Source organism: Oryctolagus cuniculus, chromosome 20 (assembly GCF_964237555.1).
Source record: "Oryctolagus cuniculus chromosome 20, mOryCun1.1, whole genome shotgun sequence".
In the NCBI taxonomy this organism is placed as follows: Eukaryota; Metazoa; Chordata; class Mammalia; order Lagomorpha; family Leporidae; genus Oryctolagus; species Oryctolagus cuniculus.
The window spans coordinates 8,883,603-8,909,920 of record NC_091451.1 but is presented as its reverse complement, the minus strand read 5'-3'; the positions used below and the strand labels follow the sequence as shown (position 1 = coordinate 8,909,920).

The 26,318-nt window shown below is 43.8% G+C and overlaps 1 protein-coding gene and 1 long non-coding RNA gene across 2 annotated transcripts in view; both read left to right on the top strand.

The window, feature by feature from the left end:
• LOC103351649 (uncharacterized) overlaps positions 1 to 25,970 on the top strand; it is a 48,099-nt gene extending 22,129 nt beyond the window's left edge. Inside the window, exons 3-6 of the long non-coding RNA XR_007911808.2 lie at positions 23,991 to 24,164; positions 24,695 to 24,837; positions 25,614 to 25,740; positions 25,926 to 25,970. This is a non-coding gene — a long non-coding RNA (uncharacterized lncRNA). The remainder of the gene's footprint in view (positions 1 to 23,990; positions 24,165 to 24,694; positions 24,838 to 25,613; positions 25,741 to 25,925) is intronic.
• On the top strand, positions 9,634 to 12,327 carry LOC138847191 (small ribosomal subunit protein eS27-like). Its single transcript, XM_070065067.1, has one exon. The coding sequence runs from the start codon at positions 10,769 to 10,771 to the stop codon at positions 10,925 to 10,927; it is 159 nt and encodes a 52-aa protein (XP_069921168.1). The 5' UTR covers positions 9,634 to 10,768; the 3' UTR covers positions 10,928 to 12,327.
• Positions 25,971 to 26,318: the final 348 nt, after the last annotated feature.

Sequence of the window (26,318 nt, the reverse complement as noted above, 5' to 3'; positions counted from 1 at the left end):
TGTTAAGCCCAAGTTTAAACGTCCATCTTCTCCAGTTTGCAAACAAGCAGGAAATGAGATATACGGAACACACCACAGTTTTGATTGCTGAAAGGTGAGACAGTATGTGTAGACTTTACCTGCCAACACACTTCCTTCTCATTTTCTTGTTAAGATCTTTAAGGATGAGTCTTGTTTGCTAATTAGGAATTAGTCACTTGCACTTTGTTGAAGGAGAGATGGGTTCCTTACCAACACATTCCTGCAGCTATGCTGAATCTGAGACTGTTTCCAGGCCTAAGACTTGTGGATCTGACCCCGCCTGACTTCCAGGAACCCTCTCCTGGTGCACACGTCTTAGAGGTGAGCTGCACTGCCATCTTTTCTAGATAGATAGATAGATAGATAGCCTCCAATTTACAGTGATTCAGCTTATGGTTTTTGGACTTCGCAATGGTATGAAAGTGATATACATTCAGTCTAACATAGACATTGAATTTTGAATTGTGATCTTTCCCTGAGCTAGTGGGCCATGGTAATGAGCACAGCTTCCGGTCAGTCCCACAATAACCAACCCTCTACAGTGTGCCGTGTGGCTAAGCTACAGTGCTTGGCAGGTAGGTACATTAAAGAAATTTTCAGGGATCGGCGCTGTGGCATAGTGGGTAAAGCTGCCACCTGCAGTGCCGGCATTCTGTATGGACGCTGGTCTGAGTCCTGGCTGCTCTACTTCCGATCCAGCTCTCTGCTATGGCCTGGGAAAGCAGTGGAAGATGGTCCAAGTACTTGAGCCCTTACAGCCATGTGGGAGACCTGGAAGAAGCTCCTGCCTCCTGGCTTCAGATCGGACCAGCTCCTGCCATTGTGGTCAACTGGGGAGGGAACCAGCGGATGGAAGACCTGTCTCTCCCTTTCTGCCTCTCCTTCTCTTTGTGTGCAACTCTTTCAGATAAATAAAATAAATCTTTTAAAAAATGTTCAGCTTAGGATATTTTCAACTTACTAAGGGTACATGGGACGTAAGTCTACTGTAAATGGAGAAGCATCTGAATACGCATCCTGTTCGTTCTGTGTCTTGGGACAACCCTGACTCACCCCCAAATTCAACAAGTCATGGAGCATATCTGCAAACACACCACCGATATGAGAAACACCCTTACTCCTGAGCGTCCTCAGAAGCAATGATTTGGAGCTGTGTGAAAACCCAAAGCCTGGTCTCCACCCAAGACTTGCTGCATTAGGTTCTCCAGGAATACATACGGAGCATGGGCATTTTTATTAAGCCCCATTCTGATGGGGACATCAATTCCTGGTTAAAAGATAACTGCATTATAAGAAACTGGACATACTGCACATTAGAATGGGCAAAGTTGCACTGTGCCAGCAAATGAACGGCTTGGAAATCTCAGTGTCCACGCCCTGCCACCGCTGCTGGTTGGAGGAAGGGTCTTTGGTGTGTGATCATTGATTGTCCTTGGCTCTGTGTATTAGAGTCTTGGTATGAAACATGACATGCACAAATAAGGCGTTAAGGAGAGCTTAATAAAGGGACTATCTGCAAAGGCAATGGTGGGTATGTGAGAACTCAACAAAGATGGCACAGTACCCCTGGGTGAATATATCTATACCTATATCTTAAAAAAAAACCTTGCGGCGCCGGCACACCGGGTTCTAGTCCCGGTCGGGGCGCCGGATTCTGTCCCGGTTGCCCCTCTTCCAGGCCAGCTCTCTGCTATGGCCAGGGAGTGCAGTGGAGGATGGCCCAGGTGCTTGGGCCCTGCACCCCATGGGAGACCAGGAAAAAGCACCTGGCTCCTGGCTCCTGCCATCGGATCAGCGCGGTGCGCCGGCTGCAGCGGCGGCCATTGGAGGGTGAACCAACGGCAAAAGGAAGACCTTTCTCTCTCTGTCTCTCTCTCACTGTCCACTCTGCCTGTCAAAAATAAAAAAAAAATAAAAAATAAAATAAAAAATAAAAAAAAAAGATTTTAGTTATTTACTTGAGAGATGGAGTTACAGACAGAAAGAGGGAGAGACAGAGAAAGAGGTCTTACATCCACTGGTTCATTCCCCCAAATGGCCGCAATGGCCAAAGCTGAGCCAGTCCAAAGCCAGGAGCCTGGAGCTTCTTTTAGGTCTCCCATGCTGGTGCATAGGGCCCAAGCACTCGGGCCATCTTCTACTGCTTTCCCAGGCCATGTTGGAGATCTGGATCAGAAGTGGAGCAGCCGGGACTCAAATTGGTGCCCATATGTGATGCCGGCATTGCAGGCCAAAGCTTAGCCCACTACGCCATAGCACTGGCTCCTATATCTATATCTTTTAATTCCATTGACTATAAACTTTCTGACATACCCTTGTGTAGTCCATAAAACACAGCTTCCCAGGGCACAGGGCACTGTGAAAACGGTGGCCTCTGAAGGGACAAATATAGAATGTCTAGAATACGCTGGAACCCAGGGTAGCACTATTTAAAACATTGCCACTCAACGTGGTAGAAGGAAAGAAAATGTGGCAAAACACAAACTGACTTTCAAATCTGCCCAGAAATAATGTGGCCACTCAGTCTTTCTTTCTTTCTTTTTAAGATTTATCTATTTATTTGAAAGTCAGAGTTACAGAGAGAGAGATGGAGGGACAGAGAGAGATCTCTCTTCCTCTGGTTCACCCCCCCCAAATGGCCTCAATGGCCCGGGCTGGGCCAGGTGGAAGCCAGGAGCCAGGAGCTTCTTCCAGGTCTCCCACGTGAGTGCAGGGGCCCAGGGACTTGGGCCATCTTCTGTTTTCCCAGGCCATTTGCAGGGAACTGGATTGGAAGTGGAGCAGCCGAGACTCAAACCAGTGCCCACACAGGATGCTGGCAGCTGTGTCACAACTCCATGGCTGCTCAGTCTTACATTTCATTGACCAACACCCACCCCACGGCCCAACCTCACTACAAAGCAGGGCGGGGGGGGGGGGGAGGGAATATTGGTGACAGCAAACAATCTATCACTCAAGGGAGGTTAGTGGGTGAGTGGGAGCCAGGAGAGAGGAAGATTAATTTCTTACTGAAGATCTTTTTTTTCTCTTTTGACTTCTGTATCTCACCTACTTAAAACAAAAAATAATAGCAAAAAAATAATGGAATGAAATCTCTGTGAAAGACAGGTGTCCACAGTGAACAGTGTCCTTCTTTTTCACTGCTCAGCATCTGAAACAGTCATCTTGTGAGGGGGAATTCAGCCTTGCACTGTAGAAGCTGACAAACTTGCTTTTCCTGCCTCCTTTGCTGCTATAACATTGGCCCGTGACCAAGATCCTGCCAAACGGATGCCCTTGCTCCGGACTTCCGAATGGAAACTAGATACACAAAGAGGGGACTGAACTGAATCCTTTCTAGCAGTGGATTGTGGCAGGAATGGCAGCTACAGTCAATTTCCAGTATCCGCAGAGAGATCGGTGACACCCACATCCAATAGCAGCAGTGCTGGGAATGCCATCTGCAATGTCTGTCACCCAGAAGCAACAGTGTGGGCTCGTAGTCCCACTATTTCACTGTGGATCTCAACCTGATTTCTACCCCTTCCTGGAGAATTATCCCATAGTCTTATATTAAATTCCATATTCTTTTTTTTTTTTTTTTTGACAGGCAGAGTGGACAGTGAGAGAGACAGACAAAGAGAAAGGTCTTCCTTTTGCCCTTGGTTCACCCTCCAATGGCCACCACGGCTGGCGCGCTGTGGCCGGCGCACCGCGCTGATCTGAAGGCAGGAGCCAGGTGCTTCTCCTGGTCTCCCATGGGGTGCAGGGCCCAAGGACCTGTGCCATCCTCCACTGCACTCCCTGGCCACAGCAGAGAGCTGGCCTGGAAGAGGGGCAACCGGGAAAGAATCCGTCGCCCTGACCGAGACTAGAACCCGGTGTGCCGGCGCCGCTAGGTGGAGGATTAACCTATTGAGCCGCGGCGCCGGCCATCCATATTCTTCTTAAATTAGCCAATTTCATATCTATTCCTTGTGGCCAGAAACCCTGACTAGTACAATGCCTAGAGTTTGGCCTGTTATTGCAAAATAGTCTGAGAACTAGACAAAATATTCTGGAACTCCAATTAAAAGAAAAGAAATTCAGGAGCCAGTGTTGTGGCGCAGCTGGTTAAGCCGCTGCTTGTGATGTGGGAGTCCCATGTAAGAGCGCCGGTACAAGTCTCAGCTGTTCTGATCCAGCTTCCTGTTAATGCTCCTGGGAAGGCAGCAGAAAATGGCCCAATTCCTTGGGCCCCTGCCACCCAAGTGGGAGACCCAGCAGATGGAAGACCTCTCTCTCTGTCACTCTGCCTTCCAAATAAACAAATACATAAAATCCTACAAAAAAAGAAATCCAAGGGGCTGGATAAATAAAGCAAATCACAGTTGAACCTTCCTTCAGCAATTCCACTCAAATGAGGTCATTTCCAAAAGTTTGCGACAAGACGGAATTAAAAGACAAGTTTATTTGGAGGCAAGTGCTTGGCACAGCAGTTGAGGTGCTCCTTGGGACATTCTTATTCCACATCGGAGTGCCTGTGTTAGAGTCTCGGTACCACTTCCAATTCCAGCTTCCTGATAATGCTCGCCCTGGGAGACAGTATGATGGCTCAAGTAGTTGGGTCCTGCCACCCACATGGGGATCCGAATTGGGTTCTGGGGGTCCTGGCTTTGGCCTGGCACAGCTCCAGCTGTTGTAGGCATTTGGGAGTGAACAGTAGATGGAAGATTCCTGTCTCTGTCTCTGCATTTCAAATGAAATGAAAATAAATAATGAATCGCCATTTTTTAAAAAGATGCTTATTTTGCTGTGAAAAAATGAAACTCGTACACAAATTTTTCATAATAGGCATTTTCATGAACTTAAAAAATGTTTAATTAATTTTTACTTATTTGAGAGGCACCGAGATACAGAAAGAGATAAATAGAGAGGGAGCTCCTATTTGCTGGTTCACTCCCCCAAGTCCCTGCAATGGCCAAGACAAGGCAGGGCCAAAGCCAGGAGCCAGGAACTCAATCCAGGTCTCCCATGTGGGTGGCAGGCACCTTATCATCAGAGCCACCATCACTGCCTCCTAGGTCTGCATTAGCAGGAAACTGGAGTCAGGAGCAGGAGCCAGGAATTGAACCCAGGTATCCATTGCTAGGCTAAGTGCCTGCTCCTGTTCACAAACTGTTTAATGACTCCTCATATGTATGGATTGCAAAGTTTTTTTTTTGTTTTTTGTTTTTTGTTTTTTTTGACAGAATGGACAGTGAGAGAGAGAGACAGAGAGAAAGGTCTTCCTTTGCTGTTGGTTCACCCTCCAATGGCCGACACGCTGCGGCTGGCGCACCGCACTGATCCGATGGCAGGAGCCAGGTGCTTCTCCTGGTCTCCCATGGGGTGCAGGGCCCAAGCACTTGGGCCATCCTCCACTGCACTCCCTGGCCACAGCAGAGAGCTGGCCTGGAAGAGGGGCAACCAGGACAGAATCCGGCGCCCCGACCGGGACTAGAACCCTGTGTGCCGGCGCCGCGAGGCGGAGGATTAGCCTATTGAGCCGCGGTGCTGGCGCAAAGGTGTTTTTTTTCACCAAAAATAAGTTTACCTTTTAAGTCTATTGTCCATGAACTTTTTGAAGTCCATTTCTCTAAAGCATTTCTGGGCTGGCTGCTTGTCACAGCCTCAAATGAGAGCTGCAGGGTTAACATATGGGCTTTAAGCTATTTTAAGTGCCTGAAAATGAAAAAGAGCATGAGATCAATCTGAATTCTAAGATTGTCTCAAGTTTTCACTTAATGTAATGAGATGGTGAGAGTGAGACCCCAGGTCTAGTGGGGCAAAGGCTGCAGCTTCTGATCTGATTCTAAACACAACAGTGATTACTAGATCTTTACTTTCCCATCTTAATCAAATCATTGCTTAAGTCCTTCATCTCTGATTCCCTATGCTTCTAAATTGGAAAAGCTCAAAGCAAAGTCTGTTCCAAATTGGGTAAAAGCAGCTCAAAAAATAGGCGCCAGCCAGATAGAGTCAGACTGAATCACCCTGTATTTAACGTCTCTGGGTCACGACTCTCCCTAAAATGCATGCTTGGAGACGGTACTAGTGCAACCAGGAAAGGAGGCCACCCATTGTTTCCTGCTTACGCTGACCACTAAACTTATCTACGAGCCACAACCTTTCTCCTACCACTTTGTATTTTCTTAAGTTCATAAGCTAAGGCTCTGCTGACCGGAGCTACCTGGGAGACAACTCATCGTGGCCAGCGATTAGCTGATTATGTCCATCGGGAGCACACTGCTGTGGAAAGGCCACTGTCTCCATTCAACTCGGCGCCCACCGGCAGGGGCATGGTGCACTTTGAGGCTGACAGAGGCCCACACGGAAGCACCAGAGGCGAAGCTGCAGAGCATGGCTTTCACAGGAAAACCCACGCTGTTACTCAGTGATGTGTATCGCACACCTTCTGCCTTATCCTTATTTTTTAAACGAAATACACAATCTCTCCGGCACGCTGGAAGGAGTTCAGAATTGAATCTCTCCCAAGCTCATTTAATGTAAGTGCTTTGTAGAAATCTTTCCAACCCATTCCCCGCCCGACTGTACACAACCGAGGAATAGTAAGGCTCTATTTGGAGTCTAAAGCAACCTCTCCTTCTTGTTGCTGACTCAGATTTCTAAAAATTGCAGCCTGTGGCTAAGCCTAGCAAGGAGGAGAAATTCAAATTTAGAGGAACGTTGAGGCAGTCATCCTTGCAATGAGAGAGTGTCTTTCAGCCGATGGATCGGGCAGTTGTCTTCCTTGTCTCTACTTCTTGCTTGATTTCTCTCTCCTTGAGCCCCGAGATTTTCGGTGCCATCTCTCCACTCAGCAAAGTCTGCTTTCAGAGAAGCATTGAGAAACATATTCACGTTCAGCCGAAGAGGCAGCTACCCCCTGCTTCCACGAAGCCATTGACATCTGGTTTCAGTGCCACTTCATAACTCAGCCCCTACTGAGAGAAACCTTTCTGCTGGAGGCCACCAATACACCCCCAATGGCCAAATCAAATGGACGCGCCTCCGTCCTGTACTTCCCAGACTTCTCCAGGAGAGAGACCCAGAAGATGGCTGTTTTCACATCCTTGCTAACCGAATGCCCATTTGGTTTGCCCAGCCCTTGGGGATGACTCAGGATTGATCTAAGCCAGTCTTGGCCACCACTTTCATGTCCAGCCATGGATCTAGAAATGGGAATGAGCCTTGGTCAAGACCACATAAGGAAGGGGGAGTTGAAGGAGGTTTGTCTCCTTGAGAAAGAGTGAAGTGCACAAGGAGCAAGGCATTTTGTTTCAAGTGCCCCGGGTTTCTGCATGGAGTGCTCTCAGATGCAAACCCTTTGCCTGGGGTGTCCAGTCTGTGCCCCTGAAGGAGGAATTTTTGACACATTGAAGGCGACAGAGCCCAGGGATGGAAAGCCATCCAGACATTTCTGGGTCATGGAACTCACCGAGAGACCACCTACCTCAGACTTCTTATTGAGTCATTTATAATGCCTAAGTCTTTTATTCTGCTACTTGCAGCCAACTGTACCCCCAATCAACACCACCTTTCTCTACAGTGTTTTAAAATTGCAGACCACTGTTCCCTTAAATTTCTAGCTCCTGTCTATGAACTCTGAGTTAGAGTAGCGCTGATTGCAATGGGCTCAGGAGTACAGAGAACAAGGCTATAAACTACTCTTCAAGGGAATGTGACACTATGTCCCTCAATCCTTTTCAGAAAACAGACTTTGATAAGGGCTCTCAAATGTAGGTACTTTCCAAAGGATTAGCCAACAACAAACCTCTTCTTTGCTTATGCCCAAAAGGTGATACTCAGAAAGTCTGCAGAAAACAGGGGTGGGATTTTAACACAGCAGATTAAGCCACTGCTGAGCTGCTGCATCCCACATCGGAGTACTTGGCATCAAGTCTAGTTGACTGGGCTCCAGCTTCCCACTAATGAACACTCTGGGACTCAGCAGGTGAGGGTTTAATACTTGAGCCCTGGACATTCACAGTGGGACACTGAGAGACCCAAATGGACTTCCTGGCTCCTGGCTTCAGCCTGGCCTAGCCCTGGATGTTATGGTCATTTGGGGATTGAATCAGTAGACAGAAAATCTCTCTCTCTCTCTCTTCTTCCTCCCTCTTTCTCTCTCTCATTTGCTTTGTCTTTCAGATAAATTAAAAGTTTGTGGGAAATGGAATAAAATAATAAAATTATTTTGGTGCAAAATAATTTTAAATTCAATGCTTATGAGGGGTCTTCAAAAAATTCATGGAAAATGCATATTATGGAATAATTTTGGATGGATTTCGAAATTTTGCAACAAAAGGGATCAATGAATGATTGAATGAGGAAAGGTCCTACAAGATTTGACTTACAGAAGAATTAGGAAAACCGTCTTTCAAGTAATGCACAGGACTGGAAAAAGGAAGCAAGACTAGAAAATGAACCAGTTAGGAGGAATCTGCAGTGGTTTTAGCAAAGACGAGAAGGTGTGAGCTGATGAAGTGGCAGTGACAGGAGACAGGATGGAGTCATTCTAAAAAATATTTCAGAGGTTGCTGAGCATGGCTTTGCAATTGATACACTTTCACATTCTAGCCTCTTTGTCATCTGACTTCAGAATACTCGTCTAGCTTCCAATTGCCTTGGGTCAGATGATGAAGAGCCCAATTTTCCTGCCAAGTGTAATTTCTGTACTCGCTGTACTTTATCCACCTAGTACACTGCATTTATCTTAAATTCAGATATTATTTCAGCTGTGAATAGCCTTTATGTTTTTAAGTTTTATTTATTTATTTATTTTGAGAGAGAAAGAGGGAGGGAGGGAGACAGAGAGAGAGCATCCATTTGCTACTTCACTCTTCAAATGCCTGCAATGGCTGGGGCTGAGCCACGCTGAAGCCAGGAGCCAGGAGCCCAATCCTGGGCTCCCACATGGGTGGCAGGAATTCAACTCCTTGAACCATTGCTGCTGCTTCCTATGGTCTCATTAGCAGGAGTTAGAGTCAGGAGCCAGGGGCAGGGATTCCATGGGCACTGGCACTTTAATCAAGGAGTTAATCACCATGCAAAATGCCCACTTCACAAATAGTCTTTCTTTATTGTCACCGTCTTCCTCCCGTTCCCCTCTCCTCTAAGAAAATATTAGATATACTGCACAGTATCTTGAACATACTCTACCATTGCATACGCCAACCAGTTCTGGAGCCCTTGACAATTTTGCCCGATCTCCATCAGACTGTGAGCTCTGCGGGGACAAGGACTGACTTCTTCATGTTTCACTCCAGTAAACTCCTAATAGTAACAACAATGTCGGTGGAAGAAGAGTTGAATGAACGATGTTCTAATTCTTAGAGTATTTGCATTTTAGCAAAATAAAACAAACCCATTAAGCCACAGAAGGGACTTTCTAATTATCTGTTGTACCATCTCAGAGTCCAGTGGGCAGGCACTTTCCAGAAGCTGCTGAGTCATGCTATGTGGACAACTATTACTCCACAACACCATTCCCTTCTTGCCTCTTTGGCAAATTTCCTTCAAGAAAATGGCAGAAACTTTGGCCTTTCAACAAGGCCTTTCAAAGTCTATAAATTGCCCCAAATTAATTATAGCCTTTAGTAAACTGTAGTATTTTCATGTGGCAATTATTCCTCTCAGGAATTTGTGTACAAAGTATAGTTCTTCTGAAAAGATGAATTCATAAATTTTATAGAATGTGTCTGCCATGTGTGTGGACAAGAGGATGACTTTGATCATGTCATCCACCTTAGATCCAGCTGTAATTGCTAAGCTCAGCGTACACACGGTGTTTAACCTAATGAGGGCAGAGTCAGCCATTTCTGAAACGTGGTAATCAGTGGTGGCAGCCCGTGCCATGCTGGATCGTCTTCATTTATGAAAATCATACCTATTCTCTACTCTCCAGGACTTTGCTCTGTGTCCCCAGAGACTGACCTCAGGGGGCGCCTCAACTGACTTTTGGGTTTCTGGTTGGGTTTGTGCAAGTCACCAGCAAAAAGGTCAGGAGGGAAGGTATAGGGGTGGCTTCTTCCCTGCCAGGCTGTGGTTTGACAGTGTCTGCCCTCCTCAACCAAATGCCACCATTCCTGTCCAGTGAACTTTTTCCAAGTTCCTATAATCTCTCCCTCCTCTTGCCTCTTAAGCCTAGAGGTTACAGTGGGTGTGCTACACTCACTGTTGTTGCTGGCATATGGGGGTTTCACGATCCCCTCTTAAGCTTCCTTCAACCTTACCCTCTGCCCTGTATGTATGTATTCCCTTGACTAAACTCTCCCAATCATCCAATTTGAGTGCCACTGTTTCCTGCGGGGACCCTAGCAAATACATCTGCTTGGACTGTTTAGAGAGATGGCAAAAAGCATTAATCTATTTATACCATCACCCACAACTCTCACTTTTCATGAAATCACATGCACTTGCAGGAATCAAAAGGTCTCAATTACAGTAACAGGAAAGTATTTTGGAGTGCTCAACGGCAGAGAGAAGTTTGCTCTCTCTCTCTCTCCCCTCTCCCCTGCCTTGTCTCCCTCTCTCATTCCAAAATATGTTCTCAATCATCCAGGAGGAACTGAGACCTCCCTGGTTAAAGCTGCCGTTCTCTAAGGCGTATTAAACACCACTAGAGGCTTGCTGGCTGTGATGACTTCCCCGCGAGAACAATCCCCTCGCAAAGGGTCCCCTCTCCCCATCTCCAGAAGAGGAAAGAGATGGAGAAGCACCTGTGCAGAGCCCCAGTCCCTGCTTCATGGATGTGAAATTCCCAGGAGGCTATGCGATCACCACGGTCTTCAGCCAGCCACAAACAGTAGTGCTGTGTGCTGGTGGCTCCACTGTCCTGGGCCAGCCTAGGGGAGGAAAAGAAAGGCCTCCAGAAAGATCTTCCTTCAGGAGGAAGCAGTACTAAAAGCTCCGTGAATCAACATGAGGGGGAAGCCATCTCCATACACATATTTTGGATTTTTAAAACTGACCAAGCTAATAAAACATGGCAGAAAATGCAGCAAGACAGGGAAAGCAACGTGACCGAGAAATCATCACAGGGGAACGCCATGCGCTTGGCAGAAATATTGCTGGGTGTTATTTATTTTATTTTAATCTTTAAAATTTATTTTATTTATTTATTTTTAAAACCTACACATGCATTTTATTTGCAAGACAGAGTTACAGAGAGAGGTAGAGACAGAGAGAGGTCTTCCATCCGCTGGTTCACTCACCACATGGCTACAACTGCCAGAGCTGCGCTGATCCGAAGCCAGGAGCCAGGAGCTTCTTCCAGGTCTCCCATGTGAATGCAGGAGCCCTAAGACTTGGGCCGTCCTTTACTGCTTTCCCAGGCCATAGCAGAGAGCTGGATTGGAAATGGAGCAGCCAGGACTTGAACCGGTACCCATGTGGGATACTGGCACTGCAGGCAGCAGCTTTACCCCGCTATGCCAGGGCACCGGCCCTTGGATCAAGCATCTTGATTCTCTTAACTTAAGGCTGATTACCTGTAGGAAGTCACTTGATCTTTCTTGCAACCAGAGTCCAATTCAGTTTCCATCAGCCTTCCAGCATGCAGAAATCGTCTGGGCATAGGCTTCCAACATAGCCAGTGCTCAATAAAATAAAAAGATGGGGGATGCAAGTTGGAGGCAGGTGACTTTTGGGTAACCCATGAAAGTCCATCCATCATTTGCTAAACAAAATGGTATCTGTCACTTGGCCTCTGGCCTTTTGATACTTATATCCTGAATCAGATCTGCAGAGTTTGCTTCCTTCTCAGAGCTGGGGAAGAGGCTTAGGCCACACTGGTGGTGGAGTCCATTTGACGACGGGACCCTGTTGCCACAGGTGCCAGCACACTCCTGTTTCTCTCTGTAGCCAGACTCCATCAGATGCCTTTCTCTGTGAGTCTCTAATGCAGAAATGCTCAAGGCAGGTGCCTTCTGGACAGTGAACACTGTGCTAGGGGATGGAGGTTTTCCCAAGACAATGGAACCATATCAACCTATTGCATTCTTCCTGATTTCCTAATTCTTCTGTTTCCTCCCTGAATTTCTCTTACACTTTTGTTTTTCCTTGTTGGTGACAAAATGATAGCAGAATGCTTAAAGAATATGACTGTGCAGTCAGAGGGCCTGGAGTGGAGCCTCACGTCCCCACTTGCCATCTGACACTGGACCAGCTACTTAACTTCTGTATTCCCTTTCATTGCCTATAAAATGAGGGTTAAATGAAGATCTGGTTTTTAGGTTGTAATAATTTTGTTTCTTTTTAAGATCTAGTCATTTATTTGAAAGGCAAAATTACAGAGAGGCAGAGAGAGAGAGAGAGAGGTCTTCCATCGGCTGGTTCACTCCCCAGTTGGCCGCAATGGCTGGAGCCTTGCCAATCTGAAGCCAGGAGCTTCTTCCAGGTCTCTGACACAGGAGCAGGGCCCAAGGACTTTTCTGTCTTCCATTGCTTTCCCAGGCCAAAGCAGAAAGCTGGATAGGAAGTGGAGCAGCTGGGACTCGAACTGGCGCCCATATGGGATGCTGACACTGCAGATGACGGATTCGTCCTCTACACCATAGTGCTGGCCCCTAAATTTCTTATTAGTTACTATATGGATTTTGATGGGAAAACCTACACATGCATTGTTATTTTAGCAGACATCTTTTGTCACAATGTGCTAGTTTTTATATTATATACGTACAATGTAGTCTTATGAATTAAGCAGATGTTCCACAAGGAACCCCTAACACTTAGAGGCTCTGTCACTGGACTACATTGGAGCTTCACCAATATAGAAAGGGTTAGAACCTACCGAGTCACAAAGTACATATTCAGCCTCTGTCATGTTTCTCACCAGCTTTGTGACCTTGGGCAAGTCACCTGTTCTTCCAGTTTCAGACTTTCAACCTGTAAAATGGGACTAGGATTTTACAATGCTCAAATGAGATATTACAAATTAGGGAGCTGTAGGATGTAAAACCTTGTTAGTATTGTTACTAGTATTCTCCCTGATCAAAAATATGCAGGAAGAGTGCAATATTTAGCCTTCCTGGGTGAGGCCACCTAACTTGTTCTGGCCGATGAAATGTGGAGTGGTACAGGCCCAGCACACAGCTCCCCAGTGCCTCATCCTCTGCTGGCACCCAAAAAGCCCATGTGTGCCAGGGAGGACAGCTGGAGGATAGTAACTAAGCCATTCTGACTCAATAGGAGATCAGAAGAACCCTTCGAAGTCCCTTTATTTGCATTTCAATGAAAACCTCTGTAGACAAACCTCATAACGCAAATAAATGATTCCAATGGTAGAAATGTCAGCACTTATACTGCAGATTCATGGGGAAGATTTTTAAGTTGAAAATGTTTATTACCACCTTCAGGCATATTGATGATATGTTCGCTTCCTTTTGTGTGGTGTGGACTCAGTCCTGATTTCCTAGCTAGGATTTAAACTTCAACATTACAGTTGCCAGATTGAGGCGAAAAAGCAAAGGACACTCAGTTCAATTTGAATTTTTTAAAAATATTTACTTATTTATTTGAAAGTCAGAGTTACACACAGAGAGAAGGAGAGGCAGAGAGAGAGAGAGATCTTCCATCCACTGCTTCACTTCCCAGTTGGCTGCAACGGCCAGTGCCACACCAATCCGAAGCCAGGAGCCAGGAGCTTTATCCAGGTCTTCCCGTGTGGGTGCAGGGGCCCAAGGACTTGGGCCATCTTCTACTGCTATCCCAGGACATAGCAGAGAGCAGGATCAGAAGTGGAGCAGCCAGATCTCAAACCAGCGCCCATATGGGATGCCGGCACTGCAGGTGGTGGCTTTACCCACTACGCCACAGTGCCGGCCCCTCAGTTTGAATTTTGGATAACCAATGAACAACCTTATAAATATAAATGAGTCCCATGCAGAATTCGGAACATATTTATTCTAAGATAATTATTCATTGTTTACCTGAAATTCAAGTTTAACATGACGCCTATGAAATATTGCAGACACTATTTATACACCATTTTCCTGAACTTCAAGTTGAACTGGGCATGCTCTCTCTTGGCTGGCAACCCCAGCTACATGGTGCCTTAGTCATCAGTTGCTTTTAACCTGAAAGGGCAAGCATAAACTAGACAATCACTCTAGGCAATATGCTGCTTGACCTGGCTGCAAGCTAAGAGCTATAAAAGATTTATTCAGGGAGTATCAGTTGCCATATTTGTTGAACATTTCTGATGCACTCCCCATATCCTCATGGCCTCACCTCTCCCTGGGGCCCATGGACACTGTTTCTACTTCTGAGGTTTCTCTAGCACCAGCTCTGTATGGGTTCCAATCAGTTTTGCTCAGGAACAACCTGACAAAGCCATGGTTTGGACTCATAATACATACATCTCATCTTCCACCCTGAGCTTTCTTATGGGGCTGGAACATGATACTGTGAGACCCACTTGCTGCCCATATGTAGGACAAAATTTTCCTCAATGGGAGACAGAAGCTGTTGGGTACAGATTTTTCTCTTCTTCCCCCAGTGCAGGCTGTACTGAGATGCAGTGTGTCATTGGATTTATTTTAAGATTTATTTTATGTCTTTGAAAGAGTTACAGAGAGAGAGGGAGAGAGAGAGAGTGATAGAGAGACAGAGACAGAGAGAAACAGAGAAAGAGACTCTTACCATCTGCTGGTTCACTCCCCCAAATGCCTGCAACAGCCAGGGCTGGGCCAGGCTGAAGCCAGGAGCCAGGAGCTTCTTCCAGGTCTCCCGTGTGGGTGGCAGGGGCCCAAGGACGTGGACCATTCTCCACTGCTTTCCCAGGTACATTAGCAGGGAGCTGAATCAGAAGTGGAGCAGTCGGGACGTGAATCGGTGCCCATATGGGATGCTGGCGCTGCAGGCAGTGGCTTTACCCACTATGCCATATTGCTGGCCCCTGTCATTGAATTTTTCATAAGGCAGTCTTGAGGATTAAGGAAACAGTTACATTTAAAATCAAGCGGTGCCTAGATTTCACCTTGGGATTTGCTATCTGGAAAACCATGACTAAGTTATCCTACAACAGACATCTAGAAATGAAACAGTCTAGTCAAAGGACATGGGCTCTGTTCTAGTCTTTGCCATTTGCTGGTTAAATGCTCAGAGAGAAAATACTTCATTTCTATTCCTTTCAGGTTCCTCATCTGAAAAGAAGGATACAGAGTTGTTGCGAAGATTCAATGAGACGGGTGGGAGGGACGGTATGGGGGGGAAGCCATAGTAATCCATTATTCGTACTTTGGAAACGTATATTCATTAAATAAAAGTTAAAAAAAAAAATAAAACCATTATAAAATTAAAAAAAAAAAGATTCAATGAGACAATAGGCATAGAAAGCACATGCATAGCCATCACCGATCATTTCTATGTGTTGGACACTATATTAAGTGATTCATATTTTAAAAAAAATTATTAGCCGGCGCCGCGGCTCACTAGGCTAATCCTCCACCTAGCGGCGCCGGCACACTGGGTTCTGCCAGTTGGGGCGCCGGATTCTGTCCCAGTTGCCCCTCTTCCAGGCCAGCTGTCTGTGGCCAGGGAAGGCAGTGGAGGATGGCCCAAGTGCTTGGTCCCTGCACCCCATGGGAGACCAGGATAAGTACCTGGCTCCCGCCTTCGGATCAGCGCGGTGCACCGGCCGTGGCGGCCATTGGAGGGTGAACCAACGGTAAAGGAAGACCTTTCTCTCTGTCTCTCTCTCTCACTGTTCACTCTGCCTGTCAAAAAAAAAAAAAAGAAAAGAAAAGAAAGAAAAGAAAAGAAAGAAAAAGAAAAAAGAAAAAAGAAATCTTTAAAAAAATTATTAAGCTTAATTTTATGTATTTATGGACTTCGCTGTGACATCTCAACACATATATACAATGTGTGCTTCTCAAAACAAGGTAATTAGCTAGCATTTTGCTTTATCACTGGAGGCTTGGAGCTTCCCTTCCATTTGCTTAACAATATATATAAGCTTATGGTGAATTATAGTTTGCACACCATGCTGTGTAGCACTAGGAATTTACGCCTTCACCCTGACTCTGATTTGCTCCCTGTTATCCTGACTCCCCCATCCTCCCACCCCTCCCGCTTCTACTAATCACCGGGTTCAGACTGAGGGAGCTTCCACACGTGAGGGAGACCACGTGGTATTTTTATTTCCGTGTCTAAGTTATTTCACTTAACATGATGTCCTCCAGTTCTATCCAGTTTGCTGAGTTCATTCTTTTTGTGACTGAATAGTATTCCATTATGTATATTGACCACATTTTCTTTATCCATTCATCTGATGATGGACACCTTGGTTGATTCCATATCTCGATAATCGTGAACAAAGCTACAATAAACATGGTAGAGCAAGTGTCTCTTTGACACAATGAGTTCATATCGTTGGGGTATAAACCCAGCAGTGGGATTGCTGGATCACACAGCCGTTCTGTTTCTAGCTTTCAAAGAAACCTCCATGCTGTTTTCCACAGTAGCTGTACCAGTTTACATTCCCACCAGTATATAAGAGTTCTCCTTTCTCTTCAACCCGCTAGCATTTACTGTTTTCTGTCTTTATAATAGTAGCTATTCTAACAGGACTGAGAACCCTCGAACTCATGCCCATAAGGGAGGCCAGCACTGCAGACAGTGGCTTAACCCTCTGTGCCACAGCACTGGTCCCATGTCTTTTCTTTCTTTCTTTTCTTTTTCTTTTTTTTTTTTTTTAATCCATTTGACCAACCTCTATCTTCTGGCTGGGGTATTTAATCCATTTGCATTCAAGGTTAATATTTTACAGATAAGAACTAACTCTCATCATTTCATTGATTGCTTTATATATTCTTTATTTCTTTCTGCCTCTCTTATTATTTGTCTTTGTGTTTTGGTAGCTATCTGTCATGATAAGTTTGAATTCTTTTTTTGTGTTTGTGTCTTGTCTGTTAGTGAATTTTTTTTCCTGTCACATATTTTCATGATCGTTGTTATCATCCTTTAACTTCTAATGTATGACTCTATTTAGGATTTCTTATAGAGCTGATCTGTTGGTGATGAATTTTCTCAGTTTCTGTTTGGGAAGTTCTTTATTTCTCCTTCACTTCTAAAGGATAGCTTCATTGGAAATAGTATTCTCTGTTGGACTTTATTTTTCCTTCTTCTTTTTCTTTCAAGACCTTGAATAATCATCCCAGTCTCTTCTGACCTGTAGGATTTCTGCTGAGAAGAAGGGTTTTTCCTTTATATGTAACTTGATTCTTTCTCTCACTGTCTTTAGGCATCTCTCTGTGTCCTTAACTTTTGACAATTTGACTTTAATATGCCTTGAGGAAAGTCTTTTTGAGTTGAGTCTGATTGAAGTCATTTCAGCTTCCTGTATCTGGACGTCCATACTTTTTCAAGACCTAGGAGGTTTTCAACTATTATTTTATTAAATAGGTTCCCAATGCCTTGTTTCTTCTCTTCTTCTTCAAGTATCCACATAATGTAAATATTTGCTTAAGGAAGTCTCATAGATCTCCAAGCTTTCTTAATTCTTTTCACATCTTTTATGTTTGTTTATTTATTTTTTTCATTGCAAAAGTCTTATCCTCAACACTAGAAATTCTTTCTTCTTTCTGGTCTATTCTGTTGAGATGCTCATTTGTATTTTTTATTTCATTGATTGAAATATTCCACTCCAAAGTATCTGATTGATTCATTTTATTTCTCTGTTGAATTTTTCATTCATAGCATGCATTGTTTCTCTCATTTCTTTCAATTGTCTATCTGTATTCTATTGCTTCTTACTGAGTTTTCTTACAGTCATTATTTTGAATTCTTTTGCAGGCATTGCATAGATTTCCTTCAAATCAGGACCTAATTTCTGAAGTATTCTTTTGAAGGTATCATGCTTCTTTGATTGTTATGTTTCCCATATTCCTACATTGACACCTACACATCTGCTGTAATGGTTCTTACTTCTTCATGCAGTAGCTTTAGTTAGAAAAGACTTTTTTGTTCAGTTGGAATGTAGGGTGTTAACTGAGCAATTGCTTTGGCTTTAACTGTTGCAAGATCCATGGGCCACACAATGCCTGGCACAATACCCATTCTTCCCTCCTCCTTACTAACAGAACCTGCGTTTTTTGGGGAGGTAGCTATGTGCTCAGCCAAATGATACTGTTCCCAGTATGTCCCTGCAGTTGGATGTGAGCATGTGACTGAGTCCTGACTAATACATATGAATGGAACTGCTCAGTGGTAGAGCTGATGAGAGCCTTGGGGGAGGTAGGTCCCCCCTTGTCTGATTGGAAGGCAGACACGAAGGCTTTGAGTGCAGGTAGCTATTGTGGACCACAAAGTGACTCGGTAAGGATGATACAGCAACAGGAGAGCTGTTACATGAACACATACGCACCTATCTCAGATCTTAAGCTAAGAGAGAACTACCCTTCCACTTGTTTCAGCTGATGTTATTTTTATATTTGTATGTTTCTGTGGGTTTTCTTTTATTATTCTTGTCTAGGTAGCCAAATTTAATCCTAAGTGATGCAGAATTTGGCAACATTTTTGTCTATTTACTTATCCATTTGTGTATATTTCTATCATATATATTAGTTGCAATTATTATATCTAAATTGATGAAGTGAGTATCCTAACGAACTTTCGTCTCTACCTAAGTATAACTTTGGTTGGAAGTCAGGAGGAAATATGGATGTACTTATCCAAGGATCAAAACTGGTTGATATTGCTACACATATTGCAGAACAGCTGCTGTCACATAAATTTAATTTCATCTTTTCAGCCAAAGCTCATCTCTCCTCAGGCAATATGCTATTTACTTCATGTAAATATATTCCTTTTTCCATCAAGACATGGTTAAAAAAAAGAATATATCCATTTACCAAGGTGAACTCTGAAATGTTGAACAGAATCTATAAGGGCTCTTTAAAAAGTTCAGAGAAAATGAAAAGCTATGCATAGATTTTAAAAATTTTGCACCAGAGGCTGGCACCGCGACTCAATAGGCTAATCCTCCGCCTGCGGCGTCAGCACACCGGGTTCTAGTCCCGGTCAGGGCACCGGATTCTGTCCCGGTTGCTCCTCTTCCGGTCCAGCTCTCTGCTGTGGGCCGAGAGTGCGATGGAGGATGGCCCAAGTGCTTGGGCCCTGCACCTGCTTGGGAGACCAGGAGAGGTACCTGGCTCCTGGCTTCGGATCAGCGTGATGCGCCGGCCACAGCGGCCATTGGGGGGTGAACCAACGGAAGGAAGACCTTTCTCTCTGTCTCTCTCTCTCACTGTCCACTCTGCCTGTCAAAAAAAATAAATTAAAATAAATTTGCACCAGAAATTATCTTTTAATTCTGTGGCTCCATGAACTTTTTGAGCACCCTTGTATAACCATAGTTATGTCTGAGAACAATGGCCATGCAGATCATACTGGTAAAGACCTGAAAATAAACATATGAACAAAGCAGGCAATATTTATTCTTCACTGTCAGCCAGTTTGATAAATAAGTATGAATTACTTTTATGATTACCTGCAGTAACTGTTATGAGAAAAAATGTATATCTTTCTTACAATCTTGCTGTTTATAATCACTTCCACTTACATATCACTGAAGTTGTAGTTCAGTCTTACAAGTAATATGCATGTTGTCAAACACAAAACAAAACAAATAATTCTTGGATAATCAGGATTTTTTTTTAAAAAAGAAACCAAATAGAACTTATGTACATACATGTCTATCTTCATGTATTTCATATTTACACCTCTTTTATTTCAATATGATCAATATAAGCTACCACTTTAAAAAATAAATACTCAGTTTTTGAAATAAGTCAAATAAAAATAATTAGGTACTTGAATGAAATGAATTGCTACAGCCAGGCAATGAACATAATTTGTAGTTTTTTTGTAGCTTTGACAAAATTAGAATTATATTGGGCTATATGTAAAACTATATTGTACTTGTCTGATAAAAGGAAGCAAGCAAAATTTTTCTAAAATAAAAAAGGTTTAACTTGAATTTAGCGATGATTGCTACATTGCCTTTAGAAAATGGAAAACAATGGTTTCTATTATAATTTGATAACACGATGAAAGTGTTCTAGAGAACTTTTCCTGTAATGACCCTACAGAAAGCCTGAAGACATAAAATTAAATTGTAATTCAGTAAAGGCATTGTGTTTGAGAGACTACGTGAGATTATATAAGAAATTTGTTACTTGATCATCTAATTCTGTGGTTCTGCTAAAGCAGATGTACATGTGTTCAAATATGCTCACAAGTGTAACAAAGGCAATGAAACTTCCGCAGTTATGGGTAATTAATTCCTTCCACATCTCCCTTCTCCTCTTTCTCTCCCATTCAAAAAAAGTACATCTGAATGCAAATTAAAAGAACATTACTATGGGCATAATCTGCTTTAATTAGGAAAAGAAGGTAAATTTGACTAAGTTCCACTGTCTAATTTATATTTTTTTTAATATATTTTTTGACAGGCAGAGTGGACAGTGAGAGAGAGAGACAAAGAGAAAGGTCTTCCTTTGCCGTTGGTTCACCCTCCAATGGCCGCCCCAGTGTGCCGGCGCCTCAAGGTGGAGGATTAGCCTAGTGAGCCGCGGCGCTGGCCCTAATTGTATTAATGTCAAATTATATGCAACTTGGAGCTCTTTTCCAAAATGTTCCTTCTCCTGTCTTCCTTTTCCATGATCCGGCTTAACTTAAATACTGAATTACTAAAAGACTCTATGTTTAATTTTAAAAATGTATATTTAATTAATTCATTTGAGAATCAGAGAGACAGCCAGGGTGAGGCCAGGCCAAAGCAGCTGGGAACTCAACCTAGGTTTTTCATATGGGTGTCAGTGACCAAATTACTTTGAGGCATAACCTTCTACCTCCAAGGTGCAGATTGGCAAGGAGCTGGAATCAGGAGTGGAGCCAGCATACAAACCCAGGAACCCTGATATGGGATATGGGTGTCCCAAGAGGCATCTCAACCTCAAGGTCAGATACCTGCTTCCCTTTGTTTTATTTTCATATACTAAACATGGCCGGTGCCACGGCTCAATAGGCTAATCCTTGGCCTGTGGCACCTGCACACCGGGTTCTAGTCCCGGTTGGGGCGCTGGATTCTGTCCCTGTTGCTCCTCTTCCAGTCCAGCTCTCTGCTATGGCCTGAGAGTGCAGTGGAGGATGGCCCAAGTCCTTGGGCCCTGCATCCGCATGGGAGACCAGGAGAAACACCTGGCTCCTAGCTTTGGATCAGCGTGGTGCACCAGCCGCAGCACGCCGGCCGCTGCGGCCATTGGAGGGTGAACCAACGGTAAAGGAAGACCTTTCTCTCTGTCTCTCTCTCTCACTGTCCACTCTGCCTGTCAAAAAAAATTATATATATATATATATATACTAAACAGAATGTTGTATTACATATAAATGAGGTTCAAAAATATTAGCAATTTAATTCCTTAGTACAAGCTTACTTTCTTTCATAAAATGAAGCAGAAAAATATTACTTCCAAGAGACTTTCTATCTTGATTCTATTCTTATCTTATACTTTACCTGATCCTCTATTTGCAGTAGAGTTAATAGCAGATGATGGTTTCGTAGAATCTCTTATTGGGATCTTGCATAGGTTAAGGCATAAAGACTGATCCAACAGTAGCCTCCGTTTCCTCATACCCAGAAGGAATGGGAAGAATGACTCAGAAATATTTCAGTTTACCCCATATTATTCAAACAAAAAAATTCTAAATCCACGACTTCCCTAAGAGTTCCTCCTTTCTGATATTTTCTCCATGGTGTCAAATATAAAAACACCTGACCTTTTGTAGACCTGGGAGATAAAGCCCTTACCTTGAGTAGAAAAGCAAATGACAGAAAAATGACTCATTTTATCACATAGAAGATACAAAATATATATCAATATAATTTTGTAGGTGAATAGTCAATTCTTTCTGTATAGGTACAGCATAGATCATTAAATAAGGTCATTGAAAATAGAATCTTAGAATCCTTCTAGCTTATATACTTCTGAGCGGTTCCCAAAGGGCTCATAGGTGTGTGTTGACACTGTGGTTGAGAAGTTGCTTTGGCTCAACACAAAGAGGGGAATATGCAGGACCTAGAAGAACCAGAGGCTATCCTCTGGACATCAGCATCTCAGGGATGCCTTGGAAAATATCAAAGGACATTTTCTGACACAGAAAAGTATGGAGGCACCAATTTTCACTCAAAGGAGACCTAGCCAGGCACTTGGAAAAGGACAAATAAGAGAAGTAGAAGTATCACTGAGAGTTGGCCAAAGAGAAAGGTATTCCTCTCCAATGTTGGCCTATGCCATAAAAATGCTTGGTTGCCTTTCGAAAGAGAAACTTTTCATCTACCTGTGCATGGAGACCAGGACTTGGTTGACAGTGCAGACTTCTGTGTCAATGTGGAAAATATGATTTGTACATGAAAAAAATACTAAAGATGGATGTTAACAACTAGCTGCCTTGCGGCTGGCACTGTGGTGCAGCAAGTATTACACTGCCTATGGTGCGGGCATCCCAGCTGCTCCATTTTCAATCCAGCTCCCTGCTAAGCCACCTGGGAAAGCAGCAGAAGATGACCTGAGTATTTGAGCCCTTGCCTCCGACAGATGGATGACTTCAGCCTGGCCTAGCCCAGGCTGTTGTGGCCGTTTCGGAGAGTGGATGGAAGATACCTCTTTTTGTGTCTCTCCATCCCTCTCTGCTTTTCAAATAAATAAATGAATCTAAAACAGAACAAAACAAAACAAAAACCTGCAACAAAATTGACTGCCTTGATCATGAAAATGCTTAATTAAAATGGAAAAATATTTAGTTTTCCATAACATTATTCCTTGATAGATTAGAGAGGGTGGATTAAAAGGAAAGTGTACCCAAAGTTGACATGATAAATTAACCTAATGCCTGGGTTCAACCTCAGGGCCATACCAAAGGAACTTAAGATAGAACAGGTGAATGAGTAAATATCTGCTTGGTAAAGTTGTTTCATGTTTCACTTACTTTTTAAAGATTTATTTATTATTATTATTTAATTGAAAGGCAGAGTTACAGATAGGCACAGAGAGAGAGAGAGAGAGAGAGAGGTCTTCCATCCACTGGTTCACTCCCCAGATGGCCACAACAGCCGGAGCTACACTTCCAAAGCCAAGAGCCTAGAGCTTCTTCCAGGTCTCCCATGTGGGTCCAGGGGCCATCTTCCATTGCTTTCCCAGGCCATAGCTGAGAGCTGGATCAGAAGTGGAGCAGCCAGATCTCGAACCAGCGCCCAGATGGGATGCCGGCACTGCAGGTGGCGGCTTTACCCACTATGCCGCAGCGCCAATCCCTCATGTTTCACTTAATTTGGGAAGAGTGTCTCTCAATGGAGAAGTTTTAGTTTTATTATTCTTCAGCTATAATATTCTTTCTGGAAATTATTAGTAAATTCATTTGCTTCAATTTTGAAAAATAAAACCAAGATTTCAGAAAAAAAAACTTGTCTTCCTTTTGCTCAGGTAGGGAGGCATGGATTTTATTCTTTTGCATAATGGGAACAGATTACTTAAATCTATATTGGGAAGAAGAGACGGAGACTGAAACACAGCCATATTGTCTACAATTTAAGGCTGTGTGGAAATCGAGCGGACATGGCCATAGTCTTCTTGGCTGCACCTGCCATCTTGCCCTCTAGGAGACCCTAGAAGTCATCCCAAAGTGTATGGGATAAAAAAAAGTCATTAATATTATCTGCTGAACTTTTCCTGGCATGTCTCTTATCTGGATTTGAAATGTTGATATTTCATGAGAAAGTCAGCTATGTCCAGCTGGCCATGGGCCACCTCCGTGGAGTTTAGCATGTAAACCCTTCTTCTGCTGCCTTGGGTTGCAGAGCATCCGCTAGTCTTACTGCCCCCCAATATGTGTGTCTGTCTGTCAATCCCTGATAAATTTCACTCAGTGTAATTGAGATTTGTCTACCTCTTTCCTTGATCTCTCAGCACCTTCCATCTTTGGTGGTCAGTTCTCACACCCCAGTTTTTCCTGAAAAAGGTTGGAGCTTCAATTAACACAGGACATTGGCAGTGGTGCCATGACACAGAAGCAGAAGAAGCATTCATGACCACTGACCTGGAACCAGATTCCATAATGTGGTCCCGTGTTTAAGGACTGAGGTGGGTAATGGAGTTGACCTGTATTGTAAAAGGACTTTCTTTACTTTTACCTAATTTTTTATGAAATAAAAAGAATAAAGAAAAGTCAAGATTGAAACCATAACTTCTTTGTTCCCCATAGAAGTACTTGACTGAAAAACTTGACCCCATAATTTGGGAAGGCATGTGTGTTTCTGAGAGCTGTCCAAAAGTCCAGTGGTCTATAATTTGAGAGATAAATGTTTCCCGTTTCCCATCAAAGGGAACTGTAAACCCCCAATTATATAAAGAACCTCAGCCTGAGGCTCCGTGGTTCAGATGAGTCCATCTTCTATATATTTCAGTAGGCAGAGACTCAGGACCTTGGCAAACATCATTGACGAGGACTGGGCACATAGACACCTGTTCTCCAGCCTCCCTGGGTTCCTGAGCTACTACAGAGGTTCCTCTTCACTGCTTCTCTGCAACAGTCTCTTATTTAGGGAGACACTCCTAAATTATACCTGAGGTTCTGGCTCAGTTGCCAACATCACCCATTTTCACTCTCACAGTGGTCCCCATTGGACACCAGCATACGCGGTTACCTTCATTTCTCATGACTTCTATGGAAGTTGCTCTTCCAAGGGCCTTCATGGACACCAAAACCTACTTCTATCCTCATCATCTCAGAACTGAAAACATTTTTTATATGCAGGTAATCCTAAAGAAGAGCAGTCGGGATAGTTATGCATCAGCTGTCTGTGTGACTAGGAGTGGGTCACTTAAATTTCCCATGCCTCAGTTTCCTGAGTAACACAGGGGCATTAAAGTAACAGATCTTTTTAATTATAAGTGTTATGTTGATTGAAATGAAACCAGTTTTAGGTCTCTGTATTTTTCTCTAATTCACCCCTATGGGCCAGACTTCTCTGAGCAAATGAAGTCTGGTCAGTATGTTCATTCTGATGCCTGGGCACTGTAGAAGGAAGGCCTGCAGAGGTGAAATTGAGTCTACTCAAGGCATCTTTTGTAGTCAAATTAACTCATTATGAAGCTACTGTGGATTCTTTACCACCATTTTATGTTTCAAACAAGCACGTCCTGAGCTCTCTGAGACCTGCAAACCACTTGAGGGAGGCAGAGCCATTCACTGCTATGTATGAAAACCTCAGGCCTTGTGGTGGGTGTTTGGCCAGGTAGTTAAGAGGCACACATCCCCCGTTGCTGTGCCTGGGTTCACGTCCCAGCACCAGCTCCTGACTCCAGCTTCCTGCTGATGTAAATCCTGGGAGGCAATGGCAATGGCTCAAGTTATTCAGTGCTTGCCACCCACATGGGAGACCTCGGTTGAGTTTTTGGCTCCCAATTTCAGGTTGGCCTGGTTCCAGTCATTACTGGCATTTGGGGAGTGAACCAGAAACCAGCATCTGTTTCTCTGTCTCTGAGATAAATTTTTAAAAATCCCAAAACAACTCAGGCTTCTCATTTCAGGTTTTCCCCAAGCATCACATCTGAGAACAGCATTGCTCTCAACTGCCTGTAAGACTTGACTCTCACTTCTGAGAAATACAAGTACATAAAGAGACGTATGTGACCACTTATGATTCCTTAGGAACAAGTAGGTGCCTATCTTAACCAACTCAACCTTCCATCACTTGTAACTTTACAACCTTACATCATTTGTGTTCTGTCTTTTCCAAAAAAGCAATTCAATTCACTTTCATCTCTTCATTGATAACTACGATCTTGTCAGTTTGCTTATTAATTTGCCTCATGCCCCAATAATTTCTACTTAATTACTAGGAACAACTGCCAGATCAGAGGTGAAGAATGATGTCAGAATCATGCCCAAGCTGAGACTTGGAGATGGAGGCGTGAAGGAGCAATCAAGAGAAAACAGAGGAACCTGCTTTGTAAAGAAAACAGAACGGATGGTGGAGGCTAGAAACTGCAAGGTCTGAGACCAGGAGCCATAGACTTCCCAGTTCTCAGCGGGAATGGCTTGCCCTCATTGGCCTTCATTTGTGTTTTCATTCCCTTGTATCCTTTCTCTTCTCATTAAAATTCTGAGTGGGTCTCTGTTCCTTGACATGCCATAATTCACCAAAATCTATAGATGCCAGTTATTTAATCTTACAGTGCAGGGCAGGGACTGGCCCTGTGGCATTGTAGGTTAAGCCTCTGCCTGAGGGGCTG